The sequence below is a fragment of the Protopterus annectens genome, chromosome 4.part1 (assembly GCF_019279795.1).
Source record: "Protopterus annectens isolate FY-2018-M chromosome 4.part1, PAN1.0, whole genome shotgun sequence".
NCBI classification, from domain to species: Eukaryota; Metazoa; Chordata; order Ceratodontiformes; family Protopteridae; genus Protopterus; species Protopterus annectens.
In genome coordinates, this window is record NC_056734.1 from 434,098,095 (window position 1) to 434,119,761 (window position 21,667).

The 21,667-nt window shown below is 37.9% G+C and overlaps 1 protein-coding gene across 1 annotated transcript in view; it reads right to left on the minus strand.

Annotated features, from left to right (window-relative positions):
• The window catches only part of LOC122801219 (guanylate cyclase soluble subunit beta-2-like), a 475,593-nt gene that overhangs the window by 234,702 nt on the left and 219,224 nt on the right, over positions 1–21,667 (minus strand). Inside the window, exon 11 of the mRNA XM_044070773.1 lies at positions 11,896–12,042. Coding sequence (XP_043926708.1) covers positions 11,896–12,042 — 147 coding nt within the window. The remainder of the gene's footprint in view (positions 1–11,895; positions 12,043–21,667) is intronic.

The following is a 21,667-nucleotide window of genomic DNA, read 5'->3' on the forward strand; positions in this document are numbered from 1 at the left end:
GGTCATGAAGGAAAAAAATGCAAACAGCCCTGCTACATAAAGTGTGTAAGATGCCTGTGGTGCACACTGCTGCCTCTGTATCTCAAAGGAATAGGAAGACAACAGTATTTCCTTTTATCTAAAATGACTCATATAAAGGGGACTTGAAATGCATTTTAGGAAGGGGACAAAAAAGCACTAAAACAAGAAAACATTAAAATGGTATGCCCCATGTCAGCCATTTAGTTTGACACATTTAAAGCACATAGAGTGATTGTAGTGTGTTAAGACAGCTCAGATAACAAAGATATAATAAAAAAACACATTTCTGAGTTCCAAGGAAGAGTTTTCTTTTAATGATATTTCTGTTGAGCCAAAATACAGCAGCACAAAAATAAGAAATACGGTCCTGTGCATCAGGCTTTTGAAGGGGAAAAAAGAAAAAGGTAAAATAAATGAGACAGAAGCAACTGATACTAATGAGTACAGGTATGAGCTACGTTTCTTAGAGTAATTGCACACTAAGATTGTGGTGCCTGTACTGCCAGGAAAGGAGGCAGCATCTTCCGCATCATAACAAGCTGATCCTGAGAAAATTCCCAAGATGCCTAACCTCTTGGTAAGACATATACATTTTTCAAAAGGCACAATGGAAAAATGCCACTTTAAACAAAGCAAGGGAAAGTACATCTGGCACTATTAGGGAAGAAGCTGAACAAAAGTTCCCACTTCATACCTGTGCTTTGTGTCACAAGAAAACTTATTCAGAGAAAATAAAAACAAAAAGGAAGTAGTATGTCAATTGTTAGTGCCCAAACCTTACAGAAATCTAATAATGAGGTTCCCTTTTTAATCCATATGTAAATAAATATTTTGCCTGTAAAGGAAACCGGATTGGTTTTGCATTAAGGTAATTAACTCTCATTTGAGTCGAAAGAATGTTGAGTAGATCAATATATTTCTTGAATTAACAGTAAGTTTATCCACCACCTTTGGCTCAACCAATAAATGTTCAACTGACCTTGTTGTTTGTATAAATGAGATGAAAGAACAAAATCGTGAAGCCAAAAAGTTGAAAAGCTGTCCATTTAGTAAAAAGAAAAATTGGATGTAAATTGTTACAAACACAACTATTTTTAATAATATTAACATATTCTTCAAATATATAATTTTTGAATGTTCTTAAGAATCAAAGTAAGTAGGAAATCCTTAAAATGTATATTCAATAATAACACGGTAAGTATAAAAATAAATTTAATCAATTTCATCTGAAACAAGCTAGACTGAAACAGAAAAGTTATCTATTCTAGAATTATGGTTAGATTACACATTTAAATATATTAAAGCAAGATCATTGTGATTTTTGTAACAATGCACATCAAAGGGGAAATGTTCTTTTTAAAAAGCTTTGAACAGATTGAAGTAATTGGAAAATCCAGCAGCAACTTCACACTTCATACTGAATTGCACTTGCAAATTTGTATCTAAGATTATACAGAAATCACCAAATGTATAAAATGTACATGTAACAATTATAACCAAACTCTCTTATGGATAAAATGTAGTTAATAATTTGTGATATTTTCTTTTGTTTCATATTTAGGATTTTTTTCTCAAACTGGTTCATGAGGCATCATAGGATCATAGGAAGTTACTAGGCTATTGCCCCTGAGGTCCTTACAAGCCTAGACAAGAATTTAGCCCATGTTCCAACAAGTCAGCACCCTATACCACTGTCCAGCAGGGACACAGGTAGAATCCCAGGGGTGTATTTTCTGTTCCCCATCCAGTTATCCAGGTGGAACTTAAAAGGGTTATTGAGGTACTCTGCTTTATGTGGAGAGGGAGTCTATTCTAACAAAGGGGAAGTCTCTGGGACACAAATCTGTCCCCCTAGCAAGTTCTATTGATGTCACAGACAAGGTTGAGGTTGTGCATGCATGTTACTCAAGTGGAGCTTGACTTGCGGATATGCAGCAGTCTCATCAGGGCGAGGTCTGAGGTTGCTTTGTATGTCAGACAGAGGTCACCTCTGAAGAGTCTGTAGAAGACTGAGTAGACAGACAGGGCTTTTAGCCTATCTGTGTAGGGTAGATGTTTGAGGCCATAGATTCTCTGGGTGAGGTACCCCTGTGGTCTCTCCAGCTGCTGCATGTGCTTTGTGATGTACATGCCAAAAGGGGAATTGTACTCAGCAATATGTGTTATAAAGGAAGAATGCAGGGATGTTATGACCTCCTTGTCCCTGGATGAGATACCTTTACTAATGAGGTGGGCCACGTAGAAAGCTTTGCGTACAACAGAGGCAATATGGTGGTCGAAAGTCAGTTTGCTATCAACCTGGGTGCCTAAGTCCCTCACGACTGATTGTGTGCTTAAGACCTTATTATCAATGTGATAATTTGTGGGACACCACTCTCCAAAAGGGATGATGATGATGCATTTTTTGGCATTCAGTCTGAGGCCATGTTTTTGGCACCAGTCATTTGTTTGGGTGAGACCCTCTAGGAGGATGTCCACATCACTAGGGGAATTGATGACAGCACCCAGCTTGCAGCCATCTGCAAACTTGGTCAGCCAAAACCCACTAGATTTGGTCTGCACTTCTGAGAAGTATATCCCAAACAGCAGAGGCCCAAAGCCTGATCCCTGGGGTACACCACTTGTTATGGGTCTACTACTTGAGCTGGCTTCCCCTATTTTGACTAGGTGGGTTCTATCAGTGAGCCAGTTTGCTACACATCTGGTAACATATGGATTGATGCCTAGGTGAAAGAGTTTATCTATTATACCTGAGTGAGAAATAGTATTGAAGGCTTTGGTCAGGTCAAGGTAGGGGGTGTGCACCATGTTCCCCTCATCTGTGGCCTTGCTGACTGTCTCAAAGAAGTCAACCAAATTTAACAGGCATGACCTCCCCTTGACAAAACCAGACTGTGTGGGATCAAGTGTCTGGAGGTTACCAATGTCCTTGCTAATGAGGTCCATGATAATCTGCTCCATGGCCTTGCAGATCAGGCTAGTTAAGATGATGGGTCTATAATTTCCTGAATTGTGAAAAGGGATGACAGTGGCTGTCCTCTACTCAGCTGGGATGAAGCTGGTACTCAGGCTTTGGTTGAATAGGGTGCCTAATGGTGCTGCAAGTTCCTACCTGAGTTTATGTAAGATACAGCCTGGGATGTTATCAGCTCCCATGGAGACTGTATTTTTTTGTCTTTGAGACAGCAGTGATGACTTGCTCCCTAGAGATAAGGGGAGGGAGGCAGGTACTGGGGATGTCCTGTTTTACGGATGGGGGGACAGAGGAGTGAAGTTTTCACTGCACCTGTCTGCCAGCAGGTTGGCTATATGTACAGCATTTGTATATGTGGTCTTCTTGACCACCAGTCCTGAGAAGATCTGGGTGCTTCCCTTGAGACTGTGGACATATGTGAAGTAGATCTTATGCTTGTCTTTAGTAGATGTGGCCAGTTTGGACTCAAAGTTTGCTTTGGAGGATTTCACAAGTGCTCTTATTTGCTTGTTCAGGCTAAGGACAGATTGCTTCCAATTAGGCACCTGCTCCTTCTTGGTCCTGGGCAGCAATTTTTTCCTTTTATTATTGAGTTTATTTATTGTAGAAGTCCACCAGACAGGTTTACTCTTCCTTGAGGAGGAAAATTTTGTCCTGTCTGGTATTCCTGATTTCATGCAGCTATATAAATGCTCATATAGTACTTTAGTGTAGGCTTGGACATATGTGCCAGTTCTTATGGAGGGGGCTGTGAAGCTGTTTATACCTTCCCTTAGGAGGCTGTTATTATTCTCCTTAAGGATTAGCTTTGGAGAACTTTTTTGTTTGACCCTAGCTGACGGAGTTGGGGGAGATGGTGACTTCGAAAGTGACTGCTTTGTGGTAGAATCTTACCAGGAATGATGACACTGTAGGGATGCTGCAGTGGTTACTCATATTGATTAATACCAAGTCAAAGATATTTTCACCTCTTGTGCTGATGCCAACCAACTGGTCCAAGGCATTTGCACTGACGAAATCAAGGAATCTGTCGGCATTGTGTTTTGGCATGAGGATTTCTTCCAATCTATGGTTGGACAGTTAAAGTTGTCCAGGATCAGGCTAAAGGGTTGAATCTTGATAGATTCAAAGAGGTCCAGATAGGTGGAGTGGGCATCTTGAGTCAAACTAGGAGGCCTATAGCTAGCTATGATTTGAATAGGGGTCTTGTCAATTGTTAACTGCACCTGGAGTGTTTCCCGTGCATCATACTGTTTGACCAGCCTAGAGGTCTGCATGTCTTTTATATATATTGCAACTCTACCTCCTTTTGTTTTGCTGCTCATGGTTTGGGGTCTGAATAAATGCTAGGATGAGTAATCTGGTATAGCTGTGGAGCACTCCACAGCTTTGAACCAGGTTTCTGTGACTGTACAAATGTCAGCTTCTTCCAGGATTAAGAATGCTTGCAATGAGTGCAGTTTCATGCTTAGACTCCTAGCATTTAGCAGCATGACCTTTAATATATGTTTTGATAAAATTTTCATGTTGGTTGTTTTGACCTCATGCCATTGCCTAAAAAAGGCACTATGAGGGAGGCAAGAGCCTTTGTCAGGAGCCTGAAGCCCAAGGGAGACAGATGCAGGCCACCTCTGGCAAAGCATTGTGGTTTGCCAGTTATGTCATCCCAGGCTATCAGGTACTGGATCCCCTTGGAATGACACCAGAAACTAAGCCAATTGTTAAAGTCAAACATTTTCTGTTTGTATTGAGGCATCATTCTGGGTGACGATAGAATGCTGCTTAAGGTCAGGAACATACCTGCCTGGGACACATATTCAGCGAGCTTGATCATGTCTCTCTTCACATAGTACAGTGAGGTATGTCTCAAGTCATTCACTCCAACATGGACTATGACAGAATCATAACAGTACCTGTTGAGAGACTTGAGTGCATTGGTGATATGGAAGATTCTGGCACCCGACAAACAACTAACCGCGACTTTCTCCTTATCCAGCCTGGTGAGGGGCACATCTGCGGATCTCACAATGGAGTCTCCTATGACTAATATGTTGGATTTATGTTTAGGCCGCAGTGGCTATGAGACACAGATGTGTAGACTATGTGTGGTGTGTGGTGTGGTGGGCGGTGGCGTTCATGTCCGTTTATGCCTTGGAGGTCTCTTTTGTTTGGGTATGCTTTTGTTGAAGACCTCCACATATGTGGGGTTGTGTTGTGTAGGTGTGGGTGGTGTTTGAGATGTGGTGTTCATGTTGCAAACCTATGTAGTGCCAGATATACTGGTTTGTGGGAGAGACAGCAATGACACTAGGTGCTTGATGTAATTGCATCTCTCACAAATTGTGTTCCTAGGTGGTAGTAGTAGAGGGTTGTCTGTGTACAGTACATGAGGGAGTTGCTACACTGTCTCAGGATGCCCATAACAACCGGACTGGCAGGAGAAAATATAGGAAATTGTCCATCCATATTTGTCAGAAACTGAGGAATAGAGGCCAGAAAGAGCTAATAGGGTAAAGGGAGGAAGGTATAAAAGTAGTACTACTAGGTGATAACACAAGTGCTACTAAGGGAACATTTGTAGCAGGAATACCTCAAAAAGGGTTAAAAATGTGCAGCTGAAGCTCTGGATGTAGCAGACCTGTCTGATTTATGCAATGAGAGGTAATTTCTTTCTCTCTTTCTTAAACTATATTAGAAAAAACAAACCAGCCCACCGGCTAGAATCACAATATCAAAAAACACACCAAAGACAGCAGCTGTTAAATCAAGTAACTTTAGCTGCACCAACAGACATCTCAGTAGGGCTGAAAAACCTTAGGGATTCCCTGGATCAGCTTGCCCCTTTCATCACAATTTTTGGTCACCTCTGCCACAGAGAGGCCATACACTAAATCTCTGACCAAAGGAGAATTTCAAAATCTTATTTTTAACATCTGTGAGGTTCTGAGAATGCAGCCATGCATACCTCCTCAAAACAGCACCAGCTGCCTTAGTCCTGGAAAGAAGTACCAACAGAGTCACACACACTGCAAACAATGAGTCGTGACCAGTGCAATACAAGACACTAAGTTATTCAAAATAGATTTTTCCTCACAATAAGAAACTATAGATAAAACATTCCTTATACTTTCACAATTTGTCAGAACTAACTTTAACATATGAGCCTTACAATTCAAAATTCTGAAAATAAAAGTTGCAGAAATATAGTTTTTTTTTTTCATACAGAGCATTAATTTTCCCATCCTTATCAAAAAGAGTGGGATTGGAAATAACTGCTTAGCAGCAGTGGGATCAAGTAAAGCTATAGCTGCTGGGTCATGTTTGGGAATAGTGTATAAAAATTTAAAAGACTGTGGAACTTTATATATCCTACCTGCCTTTTTAGGGGCAACTGGCTGACTATCAGTTAAACTGCTAGCAGTAACACACACATCCTCTAAAGCAAACAGGACAGGAGGAATTAGTCAAGGTTCTGGAAAAATCATTTTATAACAACTCATAGCATTTTTTTGAGGAACTGAGAAACCTCACTGTTCTCCCACTGAATACACTAGCACAGTCTAGCAATAGTCTCAGAGAGAGACAGAGAGACGTCTCCACAGGGAGAATCAGAAACTGAGATCTCCACTGAGTATGTATCAGAAATCTGAGGAAAAAAATTGTATTCATCCCTGCATCTGGTTTACTATCATTTTGTCGATTGCAGTTCGTGAGATTGACAAAATGTCGAATCTGGCTGTCACTGAAATAAAAACTCAAAAAAAAAATGTCGGAACTGACAACAGTGAATGCAATACAGCATTTGCTGTTGTCAGTTTTGACATTTCAATGCAGATCGCACTATAGTTGGGATCGGGGAAATGTACCCTTTCCCTCACTATAGTGTGATTCCAGAGTTAGTATATTTAAGTAGCAGGGGGTGTGGGGGGTGCAGTCCCCCGCATAGGGGGTGTAGCCCCACCACATGGGGGGTGCAGGGAGGTGTGCCCCCCTACAAACATGTTATTTACTGTGCAACGCACAGTAATGGTTCCCGGAAGTGTGGTGACTGTTCGAAAATGTCAAAGTCGACATTTACAGTCACCACACTTTGAGTTTATTTTTGTTCGTTATTTTCAGTTTCAAGGTTTTGCTTCGACATAACCATGATTCACTGTTGTGTGATCTTGAATCTCTTCAGGAAAACAGGAATCCCTCTTTCTTTTATCAGAAACTACTTTACAAGAAACATCAATAGCCTGAACTAAACTTTGAGACACACCCAGTAAACTACTTATATCCAAAGAAATTGCAGGAGAAGTAGATACACAATTGGTTTTATGTTTCTTTTTGACAGGAAAAATGGGGCCAGCCATGTTACTAATGGCAGCAGCTGCTTCCCCAAGGATGGGCAAAGCATTCTGACACAACAGGGAAACCTTTCTTTTCCCTCTCACAGGACTGACAAGAGTAGCTCTTCCTTGTTCACTAAGGGGACTCTAACAACTGCAGAGGACATAGCTAAACCCTAGTCCATAGTGGCTATAGGTGCTACACCAGAGGGATCTAGGATAAAAGGTGAGTGGTCTGAGGTACAATAAACGGCCACAGCAGAGTCAGCCACCTGCAGCTGAAGCAAATTGCTAGCCTGCTGTGCTGGCAAAGGCTGTTTGCTTAACTTTTTCTTTTTGTGGCTGGAAGAAGGACCAACTGTGGAATGAGTAATTTGTTACATGGTCAAGCTGAAAATGATGCTTCTTTCCCAGGGCAGACAAGCAGCAATTACCAGTAAACACTACCAGTCCACAAAAGTTACTTTTTTGACAGAAAAAAAAACTGTAAAAAGCACTTTAAAACACTATGCCAGATCCGCAAAAGAAAAATAAACAAAATTTCTCCACAGAATTTTTTTTCAGTTACTTTAGACTACTTTTATAACGACAGGAAAAACAAGTGTTCCATTGAAAAGTATGTTACAGTCTCGAAACAGTCTATTAAAACATAGCACTCCTAGCTTTAAAATAACTTTCCTGAAGACAGAATTACTAAAACATCAACAAAATTAAGAAAATGGAAGGTTTTTCCTCAAAGGGAGCTTATTTGCCCAGGAAAGGAAAGCTCAAGTCAACCAACAATCCTCGAAAGCCTCAGAGGAAATTACTCCTTGGCAGTAGTAAAGCTTTGAAGGACCTCACTCCCAGACTTGTTTTTTAGTCAGCTCAGCTCACGATGCCTGACAGTTTGGGTGTGTAGAAAATGTCCTGAAGCTTTGGAGGTTGGTCAGCTGTTATATCCTTGGCAGAATATAACTCATATAGCTAAGGCTACTGCAGGAAGTGATCAATATGATGAACATCATGTGCATTTAACTGATAGCTTCAACACACACACACACACATCCAATAAATATTTGATAAAAACTAAGATAAAATGTAGGATAATGAAGTAAAATGAGACACTTGCTCTTTCCCACCTAGTTGTTAAAAAAAGAGGAATTTAAAGAATGGGTAATGGAAATTATTTGAGAATTATTAGGGAAGAGAGAAATTCTTCGGAAATAATATCTAGTGAGTGGGATCAAATGAAAATGGAGTTTAAAAATAGGGTAGAAATAAAAAAGAAAAATATATGGTTAAGAATAATAGGAAATATTTAAGCTGACTGACAAAGGTTAAAGTATTGTAGAATAAAAGGAATCTCACAGAGCAATAAGAGGTGCAACTGCAATTTTTTGATAACTCCAAAGCATAATAAAAACTTTTAGCACCATTACTTAGGCAATAGAAAGTAGAAAGGGTTATTGCCAAAACCTAGAGAGCCTGTAACAAGAAGAAATAACCAGAGACCTTGTAGAGGTTTAGAGATATTTCAAAAGTTTTATGAAAAGATGTATAAAGCAGAGAAATGTCGAAATCAAGAAAGAGCACAAATGGAAATATTTAATTATGCCAAGGGTAGATGAGGGTCAACAACTAACAGCTAAGATAGGAGGAGATGAGATGAAAACAGTGATGAATAATCATTCTGTAGGAAAGTCCACAGAAACAGATAATATTTCTGGAAAGTTTTGGATTTAGGGGGAAGAAAGTGATAAAGATCCGAAACATTTTATTTAACAGTATTTAAAAGGATGAGAACCACCAACATCTTGGAAGAAAACGGTGGTGGCTGTATCACCTAAGGACAGTAGAGACCTGACAGACACAGCTTCTTATAGACCCACTTCAAATTTAAAGCAAGATTATAAAGAGTTTATGTCTATACTAGTTAAAAAGAAAAGCAAAGGTGTTGCCAAAATTGGTAGATACCAATCAAAGTTTTTTTTGTGGGAGGGAGGAAATCCTCTGAGAACATTAATAAAATAGTGATTATCCACGAGGAAGCAGAATATAAGAAAATGCTATTGGTGGTGGTGGTAGGTCTTGATGAAGAGAAAGCATTCAACAGAGGAAGATGGCATTCAATGAGTAGGGCAATGTAAATATTTGTATTCCATGATACAATAATATGTTTAATTAGGAGGATATATGAAGGACTGGATGCAAGAATTAAAGTGAAATGGTTCCTCTCTGGTAAGTTGTCTGAACAAAGGAGCCAGGCAGGGATGTCCTCTTTCCTCTTTGTCATTTGCTTTATATTTAGATCCCATATAAAAGAAAATAAGGAACTCAGACATTCAAGGATATAATTGGTATGGTAATCAAGAAAAGTTGTCTTAATTTGCAGATGATACTATTTTGTACCTGATCAATCCAGAAAAGGGCATGTCAGTGTTATGTACCATTTTGAGACAGTTTCAAGTGTTTTTGTTATATAACATTAATAAAGACAAAATAAAATCTATAGCTGTAAATTATGCACCCACACATTAATTGGCTCAGCAATACCCATATTTATGGGGACACAATAAGAGGAAGTATTTAGGAGTATGGATTAAAAAGACTTGTGTTATGGCAGCTAAGGATATGTGAAAAGAGACAAAACAAAAAATTATACTATACTGGTCAGGCATATTTTTATCAACCAAAGGAGAAGCTGTAGACAATGATTAATAAAGAATTGAAGGAATCTGTGTGAGAGGAGAAGAGGGCAAGTGTTAAGTGGGATAATGTGATTCTTCCAATAGAACAAAGTGGTTTAGGATCACTTGATTTTAAAGGATATTCTAGTGCTGCACAGTTAAGACCCATATGCATAACATAAGCAGAAGGTCATATTTCAAAGTGAAAAGCAATGATGATTTGCCAGGAGGAAGTTAAAGAAATAAGGAGAGAGAGTGGCATTTTGGATGCAGATCCTTAAGGAGAATAATAACAACCATACAGAATACTATATTCATAAAGTAGCAGAAAGTATTCTAGGAACTAAGCCAACATGAGAATGGAGAAAGGAGATTTTGCCAGTAAGGATGACTGCAAGGAGGGGTACAGAAAGTAGGCAAGAGGGGTCTGGAATTTATTGGAAAACATAGCAAAGACTCCAAGGTATTGGGAGCAAATAACTAGAGAGGGAAAGGTAAAAGAGTGTGATGACACCAAGAAGATGTTTGGACTGCAGGCTAGATAACGCCTTCCTGACTGATAGAGTACAGGCAAAGAGAAAGGGACAGGGAAATCCTAAGTGAAAGACGTGCTGTGGTAGAGTTTTTAGTGAATCTTGAATAGAAGCTGCTGTTAAAAGAGGATAATTAGTAGGGCATATAAAATATTTTATGATAACTATAAGAATCAATCAGAGGAGGTCAATCAAAGGAGGTTCGAAAAAATTGCGAAGAGAGACTGGAAAAGCAATTTACAAGGCAACTATGGGAAGACGTGTATTGCTCCCGAGTATGCAACAAAGTACAGAAGGTGTGGGCTTTTTCTCAGAAGTGTTTGCAGTTATTTTATATCCCAAGCAGACTTCAAAGAATTTTTCCACAAATCGATAAAAAATGTTGGAGGTATGATGCGGAAGAAAGCGATATCTGGGAGCATATGTTTTGTGAGTTTAATGAGTTGGCAGATTTAAAAAGAAATTCCCTACAAGATACTCTGCCAGACATATTGAGTGAGCAAATGGCTGTAAGTAAGTAAATGATTCTTTTGAGTTGGGACACAGGATCTGAATTGTCTAGACATAGTAAGGCCTTGTTAAGTTTAATACTGTTGGCTGACATAAAAGCAATTACTACAAAATGGAAATGAAAGTCTAAACCAACTGTATTTCAAGTTTTGAATATTGTCAGAGAGACAGAAGAACTGGAAGCGGGATCTTTAGAAAAGGGAAGAAACAACTTATATAGAAACAAATGGAAAGTGTGGGAACAGTACATGCAGAATAATGTTCAGAAGGAGCAGTAAGGGTTAAGGGAAGGCAGAAACTGAGCAATTTATGTAATTCTGGACTGATGATACTTATAAAGAAGGAAATATATGTGATGTATAATGTATGTAAATGGAAAAAAATGTTAATATGGTTTGTTTCTTTTATATTAATCTGTTTTCTTATGTCTTAAGTGATAATTTAATAAAAGTGTTTATTAAAAAATGTGGTGCTGTCCTGTATTAGTCTTTCAGATGAAATACTGAATCTTCAAGTTAAATATTCAAATGTACTATAATGCTTTGTATTCTGAGACATCTGAAGTTATTTTCTGAGCATTTTATGATTGTACAAGTAATGGTTCACAATAAACTTTTAATAACCTCTTCAAATTTGCATCATTATTTACTGGTTCTAATAATTACTTTTGTAAATATTTACCTTAAAGAAGGTATTTTGCTAGGGGTTGTATTCTGTTAGAAATGTGTTACTATGCATAAAGCTGGCAGTTTCTACCAAACACTTCTTTAAAAGCTATAAGAATAATGTCCAGTAGCTGCCATATGGTTATTAGTACAACATACCAGCAGCTCTATAAGATAATAGTTTGTACTCACCTGAATAGGAGTTCCTGTAACTGGATTCATTACCTCCTTGGCTGCTATTATCATTCCAAGGGCAAAATTAGCAACTCGCATGGCATGAGTGGATACAGGTACTGGAACTCCGCCAACAACCATATATGCATCCCCTATTGTTTCCACCTTTAAAAAGTGAAATAAAGATTAATTTACCTTTTTCGGAAAATAAGGTACAAGAATAATATATACTTTAAAAATATCTAAACTGCTCTGAGATTACTGCATGTACGTGCATTAAAGTTAAAGGCAGTACAGTACATTTTCAAGGGCACACAAGGTAAAGTAGAACAGAAAGTGAAAAACAAGATACTAACTTTCTTTCCACCTAAGATTTGCAAATTTACTTTGAACATTTTCTTCATGACATCTGAGCCAAAGGCAAGCATTACTATTATTACTACTGTTTCCATTATATTCCATATATTCTGATATCAAAACAGCAGCAATTTGGAGCTCATACATACGAACACATGCCAATACACACACACACACACACACACACACACACACACACACACACACACACACACACACACACACACACAGACTGTGCACTGAAATTACTAAAAGCTATCTGTATTCAAATTAATTGACTGGCCATTGCTTCAACTTCCAGTTTCTCTCCAGCTTTAGGTTTATATGTCAAGCTTTTTACCAAGTTAAAGTCATACCGCATCTGCTTACTGCTCACATGAATAGTTTTACCATAGCTGAAGACATTAGATGGCTACCACTTCTGCATTCCCTGGCAGTGTAATTTTTTAGCACCTGCTCCCCAACCTAGGCAGTATCATTACTTGACTTCTTGCTTTATGATCATTAGAAAAGCACTGGCTTCCTGAAGCAGTTCAAAATCCCTTTAATATATTACCTCCTCAGTGTCACCTAAACAATACAGACAGTGGCTCTTAACTGTAATGTGGCTGAGGTGTTGTGCTACTTGAGGTTTTCTGAATGCATTCAAACATTGCTGGTTTATGGCCTGCAAAACTGAAAGGACTACTCAAATGCAATCATTAGTTTGTACAATAGCAAACCAGCCCACTAGTGCAGACACAAAACTTCTGAAGGATCCAGAATGCTGCAAATGGCACTGGCTCATTATGTGAATCATCTAGTGGGTGTCACAGCAGCAGCCCCCCCCCCCCACTCCCATGCAGCCATCCCAGTGTCCTATTACTTGGTTATTTCTTCACAGTTACCATAAATACTGCTAAAACTTGTCAGTGTGCATACTATTTTTTCTTGACTTCTACAGTGATTACAGATATTTGGATTTAATTTAAAACTTTTATATCAAATTTTATAGCACAAACACTGATAGCCATTTGCTAAACAAACAATAGTGTCACAATGAAAACAGACTTAACATGAGCAGTACATTTCTCTGTCCTTGAAACTCCCATTCATTGAAATCAAACCCATAATGAAACCCACATTCAAAAGAAAATGCATCTGGCCAGTGGCAGATTAAGTTTACCCATGGGCTGTTTTCAAACCATAGGCTCTTTGCGCACATTTTTAGAACTATGTTTATATGCACGTACTCTTTGATTCACCTTCCTGACTGTATAAAATTAGATCCTTGTATAATACAGCACCGCTTTTTGGAATTTATTTTAAATTTGTAGCTTTGAACATTTACCAGTAAGCATAGCCGGCCTTAGGCATAGGCCAACTAGGGCACCACTATAGAAGGGGCACTTTTCCAGTATATGTTTGGTGTAGGTAGACCAGGATGGGACACCAGCTGGTGTGATGAGAGGGTGCCGTGGAGCCCTTTTGCCTAGGGCACCAGTTGACTTAAGGCCGTTCCTGCCAGTAAGCAATGGAACAAAATGTATGAACCAGTAATGACATAACTAACCATTTCAGAACATTTCAACCATAAAATGCCACTCACACTTCTGTTATTACAGTCTACCAATATCAGTCAATAAGCACAATCTCTGCAGACGTTAAAAAACACAGTTAAAGCATTTTTAAATATGTGTGAACAAGAGATTTATGATGTTTTTTTCTAAAGCAGAAAGGAGATAAATTCTATAATTTGAATAGTGATGAACGTGAAGCACTTATTTCTCTTTGTTTAAATAATGATATAATTATTAAGCCAACTGATAAAGGTGGCATGATAGTAATAATGAGTGTAAGTCAACATAATGGCTGGATGGGTGAATTTTTGGCTGATGCAAACACCTTTTTGGAGGTTAATAAGAGTTTTGTATATGATATTACTGTCAAGGTTAAAAGCCTTCTTTATGATTTGTTAATAGATGGTATGCTAACACCAGAAATGTATAACATCCTTTATATAGCCAGTCCAGTAATTCCATCTATATATGGACTCCCTATAAAAATTTATCAACACCACCTATGAGACCCATCATTTCTGGTAAAAAGATGGGTCACTGCAACAATTTCTAAATACTTAGATAAACAACTAGCCTCTATGCTAGGGTGTTGTAGTAGTTTCATTAAGGATACTCAGGATTTCTCTTAAAGAATGGTCAACAGCTAACATATATGACAACATCTTGTTAGTGACAATGGATATTAAATCTTTGTTTACTGTCATCCCAAATGAATATGGAGTAGAAGCAATAAGGGAGTTCCTGAATGTGCATGGTTGATATGTTCCATCTATAGTAGAGTTACTATGCTCTATGCTGGATTGTGTTTTAAATAATAATGCGTTTATGTTTAATAATACATTTTATCATCAGCAACTTGGTGTAGCCATGGGCGCACCAGTCACAAATACATATGCTAATATTGTATTAGCAAGATGGAAAGAGACATTTATTTTCAATGAACATACTGAGGCATTTAGAAATGATAATCTACTATATTTAAGAGGTATGTGGATGATGCATTTCTTTTATGGAAAGGGAATCCTGATGAGTTGACTAAGTTTGTAGAATATTTGCATTCTTCAACTGATTTTCTGGTTTTTGATGTTAAATCATCATATGACAGTATTAATTTTTTGGATATTATGATCTCTAAACATGATACTTTGATACTGTAGTATACAGAAAAAATGTGCAAGCAGTTAGGTATGTTCACTCAGAGAGTATGCACCCCAGACATATTTTTAAAGGAGTTGTAAAGCATCAATGTATAAGAGGAAGTAGACTCAGTACTAGAGATGGGACATTTTTACAGGAAATGGAGGGTATAGCACTGGACTTTAGAAATAGAGGGTATAGCAATGCTCTTATTGAGGACACTAAAACATTGGTGAACCATCAGAGAAAAGATCTATCCAAACCCTATTTGTCTGGTCAGGGAATTGATGTTCAAATTGATAGTACTAAAAATGGCAATAGGCATGGGCTCAGTTATATAATGACATTTAATAGACATACAAAAATAGTGCAATGAATTATTACAAACAAAATTGGACTATTCTGACTAATAACCAGGAAGTTAGTGAGATTGTAGGTATGAAACCTTGGTTTGTATATAAGAGGGAAAAGAACTTTAAACAATATTTGTGCTATAAGGATATGAAAATAGCGAAGGCTGATATTAGTTCTAAGAAGAAAAAAAATCTGGCACTGTCCCTTATTATAATTGTGTTCATTGTAAGGATATCATTGTTTGTTTGTCTTTTCCCGGTTAAGGGTCGCCACAGCGAAACTCCGGTCCGCTAATGATTGGCAGTAGATTTTTTTTATGGTGCCGAGTTGCCAGCCTGACGCCCATCCTTCAGCAAAGGCATGCCCATTCACGCATGTCTTTCGAACGCCACTCGACCGCGGCGAGGACATGCAGACTCCACACAGAAGGCAGTCCAGCCAAGAATCAAACAGGAGAACCTCTTGCTGTGAGGCAACAATGCTACCGCTGCACCACCGCGGCTTTCTATTGTAAGGATATTAATACAGAAACAATAGCATTGGACACAATTTGCAAACTATATTACATCTTCAGTACTACATGTACCTGATGCTCTAAATACAAATGTTTCTTGACTAATAGGATGTTTAAAAATAAATTGTAAGGATATTAATACAGATTTATTTTTAAACATCCTATTAGTCAAGAAACATTTGTATTTAGAGCATCAGGTACATGTATTACTGAAGATGTAATATAGTTTGCAAATTGTGTCCAATGCTATTGTTTCTATATTGGTAAAACCAATATGAAATTGAAAGAAATAATTAGTGCACACATATCCGATATCCAGAGAAATATCTCCACTAATGCTTTAGGTAAACACATATCTATGAAAGGTATGGGATACAAGTTTAAGTTTAGGATTTTGCAGGTCATATGTCTTAATATCAATGGAGGGGATTTAGTAAATAGAACAGAGCTAATGGAATACAAATGGATTAATTATTTTAGGACAGATATATTACCAGGACTTAATAGCAGCAACAGTATTAAACCTATTTTAAAGAACAAGCATGATGTGATATAAATATATATGTATTTATAACTATTTCTGTATTATAGACATGCTTTTTATTTCATTTTATATTAGTGCAGAATGTCTGGGCTTTTTAAGTCTATTGATGGGCTAATTGCTTCTGTTAATTGGAACCAAGGACTGATTGGTTGGTTTGTATATGAAAGAAAGGTATTGTTGCTGTGTTTTAATGCACTGAAGAAGAGTTTTACTCGAAAGCTCTGCAGTTGGTATTTTATTCTATTTTGGTTCTACATTAAATAATATATTAAACGGTGGACTTATGTTTTTTTGTACTACTGTGGTTTTGGCATACTCTGAAGTCCTTCAGCTGTCCAGGAGAGTTATTCATGCTGTCAGAATTAAAAGTCATCCGAATAATTCCACATTAAAGAGATCAGTAACTAATGAAGAGGTTGTTACTGGCAAACAACTTTACATTTCAGTGTTTCATCTAAAATTCAGTGCCTGCTGCTCTTGAAGAATTAATTGCTTATGTTACATTATAAAAAAAAGTCGGTAAGCTAGTAATACTGGAATATGGAATGGCTGGCAAGCCAAAAACAAGTTCATAGTTACTAGGTACCTCATCCAAAGGAGAATACACTTAAATGTGCAGCACCCCCTTCCTCTTAAAGTGCACCAGAGTATCGGCAACCTATGTACATGGTGTGATAGTACCCACAACCTTCTGTACCAAAGAAAAGTATGGTATCTTTTGTGTTACTAACACTGCTCTCAAACTCTACAGCACAAACCCTAACTGCCATTTGCTAAACAAAACAGTTGCACAGTAAAAATAGACTTAGCATGAGCAGCAGTAAACTCCTCTTCCCTTGAAACTCACAATTCCTTGAAAATGCATTGGAACTCACAATTCCTTGAAAATGCACTAAAACTCATAATTCCTTGAAAATGCACTGAAACTCACAATTCTTTCAACAGAATGGTAGTTGGTGTAGAGGATTCAGGCTCTTATTTCCAATGAAACTCACCAACTCCTTGAGCAGTCCGGTTGTTGATGTAGATGATTCAGGCTTTTGTCTCCTGTAACCAAGGTACAGGGTTTGAGCCTGAGTAAGTTACTCATCTAACTTGCCATCCTTAGCTAGGGCATTTCATGCAGACCATGACAAGGCAACTTATGAATGGACCACACATTGACAAGGCAACTTACAAACAAACAGAATGGCTACCACAAGTTTAAATTCCACTTGCGTTTCTCTTGTGCAAGTGTGGAACATGTTTACATTGCATCTGTGTTGGTGCGTGCTTTGTATAAAGATGCACACATGGATACACAGTTTGTGTGTGTGTGTGTGTGTGTGTGTGTGTGTGTGTGTGTGTGTGTGTGTGTGTGTGTGTGTGTGTGTGTGTGTGTGTATGTCTCTCTCTTCTTAAAGGAGAAGTTGCCACCAAGACGTTAAAGAAGAAATATTTAATTTTTTTTTTAATTAATTCAAAAGTAAATGTTGAAGCCTTCTGACAGTGCCCCCCCCCCCCAGCCATTGGGCCCTAGGCAACTGCCTAGGTCACCTAGTGCTGGATCTGACTCTGGTGGTGGATGCAGTCACTAAAAAGTCAAACACCACACCTTTACTTAAAGACGTACAGAGGACAATGGCAAAGTAATCATACATGAAGACAGTAGTTACCTTCTTACATGTCAGTATAATAAAATGTTATAAATGGGAGTTGACTGATTAATTTAATGTAACTTCACCAAAACTACTGTTCTGCTAAAATATGGACAAAGGTGAACTCTACAAGGACATTTCTCCTTTTACTTAAAATCTGGTTATATTAAACACTGGAAAGTAGAAGGCACAGCCCCTTGTACAAGTGTATGGAGGACTTTGCTCCTCCCAAAAATGATGAAATACATTCTGCTATCAGGTTATTTTCCAGCCATGTATTTTGCCTACATTACACACAGCCAATCAACCTAAATCTAAAGCAAAAAGAGTATATGTCTGTGTTATCTGTGGCATAATCTAAGTTTGAAGGGAAGGATCACAAGGGAAACAAATTGATGTTCACTATGTAATAGGCTGTCAGCACCCAAGTGTTTCCTTCTTTCATAGAGTCTTAGTGAGACAACATTCTAGAAGAAATGGATTGTTTAGGCAAAGACTCATATCAGGGCTGGCCATGATGGTAAAATGGATGATAGAACATTCTGTCAATCATTCAGTACTCATTGGGGTTCATGGCAGAAAATATGCAGACATAAACTTAACCATCACTAAGCATTCCAACACACTTTCAACACAATCAAGTGTCATGTTGCATTTTTCCCAGTTGAAATTTATAGCAAATAATCTTTATTATTTCTTTTTGATGGATATTAATTCCTCTTCTTTTATGTTGTACTTTTAAGCTAACTACTGACTTAAATTCATGGTTTTATGTTGAAGTTTTACTCCCAATAAATGGATAAAAAACATTAGGCAAACATGTCTATCATTTCAAAGGCACTACATTTACTAGACAGATTAATTTACTTGCTTACACTAGCATATGGTGGCTACAGGACTCAACCCTAAATTTAACACGTCACAAATGCAAAACAGAACTCACTGTTCTAATTCTTCCAAGGAAATGCCTGTTAAACAGGTGTTCATTCTGACACAATTCCATGTCTGAGGCAGCTATATTTTCTCTCACCAGCCCTCAAATGGAATGTCACACTATTGCAGAAGTGAATGTAATCCGGTAAAAAATATCTTCCATTAATTCTATCTGAAAACAAAATAGTCTTGGTTTAAAGACTGTTACAGGAGATTAGCTCCAAAAGCACATCTTTTATAAGAAGCAACATCCTCTCAGTTTATTATACGTTATATGTTCCATTCCAGAGCACTGTTTGTGAGTACTGCTGCTTAGTTATTTCACCTACCTGTTGCTCTACTTTGCTGTGCCATAGCTTTTCCCTTCTTGTCTTTGTTGTTTTTGTCTACATCTGCTTCTTGAAGTCTGTCCCCATGTTTCTGTTTGTATTTTATGCCCTCTTCATTTACAGCTTACCTCTTCTGTTTTCATTTCCCAAGTCTAATTCTCCCTGTAATGTTTTGTTTTTCATTTGAACATTTCACTACAACTAATATGCTAATTCATTCTTGTTTTATGCTAGTTTATTTATTTTTTGCTATGATTTTATTGGTCTTTATATGATGCACTCTGCAGTTTTGATAAAGGTACACATCTTACGCAATATGTTTTGTTTTTTCCCTTCCATACACCACCGTTTTACTTAAGGTGGACAAAACTCTACAGGACAGTCCATTCTTGACAAATGCTACAACATTCAAGGTATCAAAACAGGTTTCTTTCATCCTTAGAATAATAATTATTCTGTAGTCTACCTCAAAAGATTAGAATTGCCATATGAGCTAAACTATTAAAAACATTTTTATATAGTAGTGTAGTGTTTGCTTACTTGTCTGTTCAGAGTTTGAAGTATACTTGGTGTAAAGTAGAACAACACAATACAAGTAACTCAGGAAAATCATTAAACAATGACAGGATCATTCAGCAACATGGCACAGAGTGATGGAACCCTAACTGCAGTCCAGACATCCTGAGTTTGATTAGAATCTCGGATGCTGGAGAAGCCAGTAGGAGGGAGAGGGTGGGAAGCAGCAGTAAATGTCAGGTTTCCCCATATCCGGAGGGAGAGTATGATTCTGCTTGCAGTCTAATACTCCTCCGGTGATTGGGGATACAGGGCCACACCTCTCAACTGTACAGATTTTCGCAGATTGTCCGGATATTTGCCTCATATTTTTGATCCATTTTTCATAAATTTGTGGTTTTCTGGCAAATCAGTGGCAAATCATTAAATATTAAAGTTGGAAAATAATGACAGACATTTGAGTTTCAGACGTCATACCCTTCAGAAAATTCATGCTGATGCAAAACCTGCTATTCTATCACCTTTCTAAGTTTGGAAGAGCAATATTTAAAAATTGTCCCTATTTTGGGGCTTTGTCCCACTTTTCTTTATGTCTTTGTCCAGATTTCTTGCTCTAAGCGGTTGAGAGGTACTGATACAGCCGTAATTGCATAGCAGACAGCCACTGAACCTGGCACACTGGAGGGGTGGGATCTAACTGATTCTAAGAGTTGTGATGCACGTAATGTCAAGCAGTCCTGAGTGGACTGGATCAGTGAATGTGACACTTGTGGTTTGCTCCACACGTGTGTGTGTGTGTGTGTGTGTGTGTGTGTGTGTGTGTGTGTGTGTGTGTGTGTGTGTGTGTGTCTTCATGCTCAATCTAATACACTTTATAAATATTTTTATCTGCCCTCTTGACACATCATCAAAGCTACCAAAATTCTCCTAGTCCCACCATATTCAAGCTATTTGTTAACTAATAAAGTAAATGTTTGTACACTGCACACTAAAGAAATATACAGACACCATCCAAAGTACCCTAGCCAACCTAAATAAACCTCCTAGAAACACAATTTGTTTATATTAGAATGCAACAATCAAAATAAAATAATACCAACAAATAAAATACTGACCAAAACCAGTCAACCAGAAAATGAAATGTTCGTATCAGCAAAAATAAACCGAATTCCAGCTATCAAAACTACATAAAAATAATAAAAAATAAGGTATAATCAAACAAATTCTAGCACAAAGAAAAGTTATGTAGTCACCAGAACTATGCACCCATGTTGTCTGTTTTCATCCTTCTTCAACTGATGGCTCTCAGATCTGATCTCGGATCAAACTTCGGCCACTTAGCCAGACTTTGGCTCCATAGCTCAAGCTCCTCTCTTACCCATAATCATCTCTTCTCCTGAATTTATTTCAAATGGAGTTTTCCCCCTAGTTAACATACCAGTTATAGCAAAAGTATACCCAGCCATAAGTATAATCTAAATGAAGGGATATATCAGCTATAGCAGAAAAAAACAACAGAAGCAAAAGAAGAAGAAGAAGACTAGAGCTCATGCAGCAAAGCTGACAGGAAATACTCCTCAGGACATACTAGGGGACCCTATAAATAGAGCTTATAAGATAGGAGGCGGCTGGAGGCTGAGAGGTTGAGGAAGGACAGAAACAGACAACACAGATGCATAATTATGGTGAGTACATAACCTTTATATCTGGTGTTTTCTTATTTGTCAGTTCCCAGCTACAGTAACCCTGTGTGGTCTTCAAGGAAAGATATTCCAGAGTACACCAAAGTCAAATGCTGCCCTATTCCTAGATAATATGTCCAATTTGTAATGAACTGTAAAGGTATTAGCATAGGACCATGTAGCAGCTGCACAAATGTCATCTATAGAAGCTCTGGACCAGAAAGCAGA